The sequence below is a fragment of the Xenopus laevis genome, chromosome 1L (assembly GCF_017654675.1).
Source record: "Xenopus laevis strain J_2021 chromosome 1L, Xenopus_laevis_v10.1, whole genome shotgun sequence".
NCBI lineage: Eukaryota > Metazoa > Chordata > Amphibia > Anura > Pipidae > Xenopus > Xenopus laevis.
Window position 1 is genome coordinate 17,244,265 of NC_054371.1, and position 7,126 is coordinate 17,251,390.

At 44.3% G+C, this 7,126-nt stretch overlaps 1 gene segment (V, D, J or C); it reads left to right on the plus strand.

Annotated features, from left to right (window-relative positions):
- Nucleotides 1–6,622: 6,622 nt before the first annotated feature.
- On the plus strand, nucleotides 6,623–7,126 carry LOC121401890. The segment is given in 2 exon segments: nucleotides 6,623–6,699; nucleotides 6,792–7,126. Coding segments are annotated over 2 exon segments (369 nt in total).

The window sequence follows — 7,126 nt, forward strand, 5'->3', positions numbered from 1 at the left end:
AGCTACAGAGCATGACATGATATTCTCAGTAGGGGAAGACTCGGCACAAATATATCACAGCTGTACAAAGGCAGCAAGTCCTGGGGAGGGTAAAATATTGTGACATCCATTCAGCTTGTTCTGGGCAATACAATAGAATATATAACACTTGTATTCTCTTATTAAACCAGGTTCCCATTAGGAATAACAGAGTTGTTGCATAGCCACCAATATTCCTGATTTAGCCAACATTAGTGGATGGACAGGCAACAGAGTTATAACTAGGGATGGGCGAATTTTTTCGCCTTGTTTCATCGCGGAATCGATGGCCATAGACTTTAAGGGGCGTCGGCGACATTTTCGCCTTGTTTCATCGCGGAATCGATGGCCATAGACTTTAAGGGGCGTCGGCGACATTTCGTCGGCAGCGAATTTTTGGCGAAACGAAATGGGTCAAATCCCTAGCTATAACAATACAGTATACAAAAAGCATACAGCTGTATGGTAGTTACAAAAGTGTTAGGCAAGATAGAATGAAATTGTGAAGCTCAAAATTAATTTCTGTCCATCGACTGAACTTTCCCTATTTGAACCTGTGCCAGAACTTGGACCTGAATTCTACATTTGCTTATGTTATTGGACTTTGCCTCTCTTTCCTCAAGGGTTGCCATCTTCTCGCCCGGTGGAATCCGGGCAGGGGGGCTGTGACGGAGGGGGAACGGGGTTGTGACATGGCGGGATGGAGCCGTGATGTCAAGGCTATGACACCGATTGACGATTGGCCTGTTGCCATGCCAACCATAGGAAATCTTGCCCACTTTTCCTAATTTGGAAAACTGGGCAGGCAGTTTTGACCCAGGCAGGCTATCTACGTCAAAACCAAGAAGGTAGCAACCCTACTTTCCTCTTATGTCAGAAGTTTAGCTACACATTAGCTACACATGATACTATACTATAATTAGGCAGGTACCAGTAGCTCTAGGTTAAGCAATTAGGATTTGATTTAGAGAAACCTTTTAGACTCACCCATACCAAATTGCCACCCTGGGAATCCACACTTGCTCCTTTGCAACAGGTGGGGAAGGTTACATTGTTGGAAGTGACTGGGGAAGGGGAACTATAAAGCAAACTTCCCAACTGTCTGAGACCCCCCACAGTCACATGTAGGGTGGCCACCTGGCCGGTATTTTACTGGCCTGGCCGGTAAAAATGATGGTTGATCCCAATGTTATTAATAGGGAAAAAGATAAATATATAGGAAGGCCTGTATTTTTCTTGCAGAAAAGGTGGTAACCCTAGTTACGGGCCTACTGGATGTTAGTTATTGCTTTCTGGTTGCTTTCTACTCTTGTCAAACTGGAACACATACAATATTAACTGTCAGTTGTTGGAATTATGGTTCAGCAGCAGGAGGCCTGCAGGTTGTACATCCCATATACAAACCATGTGTATTTTGATTTATACATTGTACATGTTGTGAACTCTATATTTGCATTTCTGTAACATAAATGTTATGTGCCTTAATTATATGGGTCTAAATTGTGACAGTGCCCAGTGGAAAAATGGTTTGATCACAAAGATTGTTGTGTTTACTGTTCAGCCTTGATGACATCACAAAAGGGGCAGGGCAAATGTGCTCTTATAAATGTAGAGACCCTGAGATTTAGGTGTATTTATCTCAGGCATTCCTCTTTAGTATTTGGACACCTAAGGGTCCTTTAGTTAACTCAGGCAGCTATGTCCCTTGCTGGGTCCAAATTAGTTCATGGAGATTGTCCACTAGATGGCACTGTTTGTCAATATAAAAGTGTTTAGCACCATGCGGTCTGGGTCTGTCCTGGGACTTTGCGTCACTGAGAGGTACTACAGGTCCAGGTCTGCCGGGAAAGTTAGTTAAGTGTAAGATAGTGATAGTAATACAGTAATAGTCGCTCTAGGAGTGAAAGTCAGCACAGGGTAGCTAGTGAGCAGATGTGGCTCCAACGAGGAGAAATAGTGGGGTTAGGACCCCGTGGTATTTGAACCACTAGAGCAGGGACTACAGTGGGTGAGTTGAGGACCAGATAGGATACCAAGACCCAAGACCCCAGGCTGAATACAGTGTGTGAGGTGAGGATCAAGTCCGTGCCAAGATACAAGACCCCAGGCTGAGAAACCCATGCCTTAGTGCTTCACCAGAGGGATAGTGCCCAGTGAGAGTGGTAACTATTCCCCAAGTCTATTGTTGCTGTAACTTTGATATATATTGAATATTAGCCGTCTGCTGCACCTTGCCTCCCTGGAGGGAATACTACTGTTTTAAGCTACTCTATGATTACTGTGAACATCGAAGTGCTTGTGAACTACAACCTTGCCACTGTTCTCCGTTAATAAACAAGTTATAGTTTACTGCAAAGAAACTGTCTGGCTGAATATCCTGCTGCATTAATCTACTCCAGGTACCGGGAGTTGCAGGGAGTTGCACGGGTACACTGGGGGTCTGGAGCACACTACAAGCAGTGTTAGCCTCGTCACACACAGCCTTAATCCACAGCAAAAGTACACTCAAGGGTGTGCTACATAAAAACAGAAGCCAGAAGCAGTGTAAGGTCGCAGGTGGGAAAAGCAGACAGAAGAGCTCAACCCGCCCACGACCCATAAAAGGAGCGCTGAGGTTGGCCTGAACCCGCGGGAAAACCCACAGGTTCTCTGGGTATCGGGCCGGCTGCACATCACTAATACTCAGCAACATTCCCCATAAAGAAGTCAGTGGTGCACGTTGAGCTAAAACCTCAGCAATCACTTAAAGTTCTTGTCACTAATCCTACTAATGTAATGGGGGAATCTAATGTGTTATAAATGGACTCTGTTTTAGAGAGGAAGGCTGGTAGGTAAGTACTAGGGAGTCTGACTCACCTTCCCATTTTTCTCTGCCTGATCAGCAGCCAACCAGCACCTCTATCTATTACCCAGGGAAGGCACAAAGCCTATTATTCCTTTTACAAGTGGAAAATTGTTGTCCCAAGGATTAAAGCTCTATACACCACACAGAGCATTTATACCCCTTTATATTACACAGCACTGTTAGTCAGGTATTTGGCAGCCAGTGCCGATAATTGTATAATTATTACAGTGGTTGATGTAGTTATATAGAAAGACCAGTAGGTGTCAGTATAATTGCATTTATTTGTGCAGTCGTGCTCTGGGCTCAGCATGAGAATTAACCGCTGCCTATTAAATATACATAAAGGAAATAACACTGAGCAACAGTTATATCAGTGCAGCGCTGGTTTCTTTTTATTTTTCCCCCTGGTGTAAATTAATTAATATTTTGATACATTTTTGCATGAATCCTCAGGTTCCTATGGGCAGATTGTACCGACTCAGTCTCCAGATTATGTCTCTGTGTCACCAGGAGAAACTGTCACCATCACATGTAAAGCCAGTAGCAGTGTTAAAATCCACTTTTCCTAGTTCCAACAGAAATCTGTGGAATACAGTGTGTATGTGTGGTATATATTGAAAGTCACCTCTATGCCAGTCTCTCAGTCTCAAATTTAGTTATCAGTTGTGGGTACAATACTGTACCCACCAGTACCACATTTAAAAATGATGCTTAATAACAATGCTATTAAAATTGGAAAATGTTAGAATCATAAGAAAGCCCAACGTTGTTTCCATAAAAGGTTGTTGTGCCCAGTCCAGATGTTCCTGGCACTGGTGTAAACCAGACGGCTCACGGGTTCAAGGGATAAATGTAGGGATGTAGCGAACCGCCGCCGATGTGTTCGCGAACGCCGTTCGCGAACACCGGCATAATTTGCGAACTGTTCGCGAACTGTTCGCGAACTTCGATCATCCGAAAATCGTTCGATTCGAACGATCGAAGGATTTTAATCGTTCGATCGAACGATTTTCGTTCGAATCGAACGAAAATCGTTCGATTTTAGCGATCGAATGGTCGAATGGGCGACCGATTTTGACGCGAACGCCTATTGGCGAACGTCGCGCGACGTTCGCGAACTTGCGGCGGACGCGAACAGTCGAAGTTCGCGCGAACTAGTTCGCCGGCGAACAGTTCGCTACATCCCTAGATAAATGTACATAACACTGCTGTGGGCACTTTCTGATCAATAGAAACATCTCTAACAGACACGCTCAATCCAGCTGGAATATTCTGATATCTCTCCTTTATACTTAATCTCTTTTTAAAGAACCACCAAAACAAAAGTCACTGTAACTTGTGCGCAATTTACCAGTGTGCACAGAAATGAGTGTCTTTGTTGTCAACTTGAGCACAAATTGTGGTGCCAGTATTACATTTTTGACACCATTCCCAGTGCGGTGTTATTAATGGTGTCAGCCCTAAATACTTACAGTGTTGTCAAATCAGTTGAGCAATCTAGTAATGCACTGTCCATTTACACTTATAATTTCCCCACAATATAATGTTCACACAGACTGTGCATATAGTAGGGTCCACATTCTCCAACCCGTCCCCCTCACTGACAGCTGCTACACCGAGTTCTACCTCTGAATTCCTCCCACCCCCCAACTAGATTGTTCATTTTCTTACCAGCGCAGCAGAGGAGACAACAAATTGAATTCATACACACTGGATCTGAGTGTGGCAAATTTAAAGGTAGGAACAACCAGCAACCCAGCTTGTCCAGAGCATCAGTTCAGACACAAGACAGACAAATACAACACCAGCAATCAAATCTGCAGTCACTTCTCATTCACATGTCTCTCTCTCTCAGGGCCTTCTACAGGGGGGCACAGGGGCTACTGATGTACCGGGCCCTGGCCTAAAGGGGGCCCAGCTGTGCTGCACTTTTCAAAATAGCCGGACTCCTGCCAAAGTCCCGAACCTCCGGAGTCCTGAAGAGCCAAAGTACCAAAGTCACAAAAAAAATCCAAACTTGAAGTCCTGAAGCCACGAGTTCAGTTCTGCTGATACCAATGTGTGTTTTTTTTTTTATTTTATTAAACCCCAGGTCACCAATGTATAATTTTAATACTCTATAGGCCCCTGCCAACAATGTTTTTTTTTTTTTTAGAAATATTCTCTGGGGCCCCAATGTTTCTTTATAACTTTTAAGGAGGTGGCCCTGGTGCCAATGTTTTTATTAATTTATGGGGGGCCCCGACCACCAATAATTTTTTAAAAACTTTTATGGGGGGCCCTGGTGCCAATTATTTTTTTAACTTACAGGGGGGCTCTGACCATCAATGTTTTTTTATAACTTGTGAGTGGGGGGGTTACGGTGTTTAGCGCTGATGTCTGTGTGGTCTTTTAACTGTGGTGTGGGTGGGATCTGGGGTGGGGCTTGGGGGATGGGGTGGGCAGGACCCAGAAAATGTTGTTGTATGGGGCCCCGTGATTTCTAATGGTGGCCCTTCTCACTCTGATTGACACCACACTAGCAAGTGACATCACCAGGGGCACGCATTGGCTCCTTTGCTCATACTGCTACTGGAAAACACACACAGTTGGACAGAAGGACCATCAATTTTGCCGGTCAGGTAGAGGGTGCCAGGTGAGGTAGTAGCAGTGGGGCCCATCATGACTGTGGCAAGGGCCCTTATAGCAGTAGAAATAAGTATTCTATGTGCACACCTGTAGAGGGGGACAGAAGGTCCAGCAATAAAGTTAGGTAGCGGGTGGATAATGGCTACAGGGGCCCACTTGGACGCGACTTTTCCCATTGTGACACTGTGTATCTGTCAGTACAATTGATTCAGGGAGAACATTCCACAACTTCAAAGCTCTCACTGTAACTAACAAACCCTTTTTGAATGTTAAGATGGAACCTCCTTTCTTCTCCCAGCTGATCTGTATGAAAGAACAGGTGCAGCTTGTTCCCATAGACCTCCCAGCAGAGACTGCCGATATACAGACTTGAATTGTAAGCTTGTCATTTCTTAGGTCTACTTTCCTGCTGATCTCTCCAGTAGGTGCTCCTGATCCAGCCTTTATTTCTCTGCAGCCTATAGGAATCTGGATTTTGGTAATCTTCTGTGTGTTGAACCTAGTACCTTTCCCCTTCCTTGCCAGTAAGCCTGACAAACTGTTTATTAACCCCATGTGTACTTGTGCCTGACTTCTGCCCTCCTCTTGTTAACAATGCCCGTACTTTAATAAAGTTCTCCTGTTTGCCAAGTATCTGCCCTGTCTGTTCCCCAGTCAGCTTCTTCCTTATACCTTACTCCAAACACTAAACTCAGGGTCCCCTGGTGGTCAGTACATTTTGGCCACTGTTTCCTGACACTCTTGTTAATATTCTAAATTGGAGACCAAAAAAAAGGAGAATGACCCACTCATCACACCATCAGTCTATACCCCCAGTAACACAGGACAATACTTTGCTAATCCTTTTTGCTGTTGACTGGATTTGCTTGCTCCAATTTATTGTCTACCAACAACACCCCCAGGTCCTTCTCCATCATGGATTTTTCTAAAGTGTCACTATTTAGGGTTTATATGGCTCTATTTTTTATATCCCACATGCAAAACCTTACATTTAAAAATTGCTACCCAGTATGATCAGAGCTAATGATAATTGCTGCTTGAATTACATCTCTGTTTTGCATATAATTATACATTCCCTGTGTGCTTGTGGGGATATAAATATGAGTGAGTGCAGGCAGGGGCTCAGTGATCTGTATCAGGCCTGTGTGCAGTGATCAGTATGGTGTCCCACAGCTTCTTGCTGCCTATACTCATGCTCTGGCTTCAGGGTGAGCACATTAAATATACAGCTAATAATAGTGATGTTACATAAATATGTATTAATAATAGATTTTCTGGTTGTATCTGTTTATATCCTCAGGTTCATATGGGCAGATTGTTCTGACTCAGTCTCCAGATTATGTCTCTGTGTCACCAGGAGAAACTGTCACCCTCACATGTAAAGCCAGTAGCTTTGTTGCAATAGGCTCTACCAGCTATCTCCACTGGTACCAACAGAAATCAGGGCAGGCACCAAAGCTGCTGATCTATTTGGCAAACACCCGACACACAGGGACCCCAGAGCGGATCAGTGGCAGTGGGTCTGGAACTGATTTCACTCTTACAATCAGCAGAATGGAAGCAGAAGATGCAGCAGATTATTACTGTCAGCAGAGTAGGAGCGAGCCTCTCACACAGTGATACAGAGCTGAACAA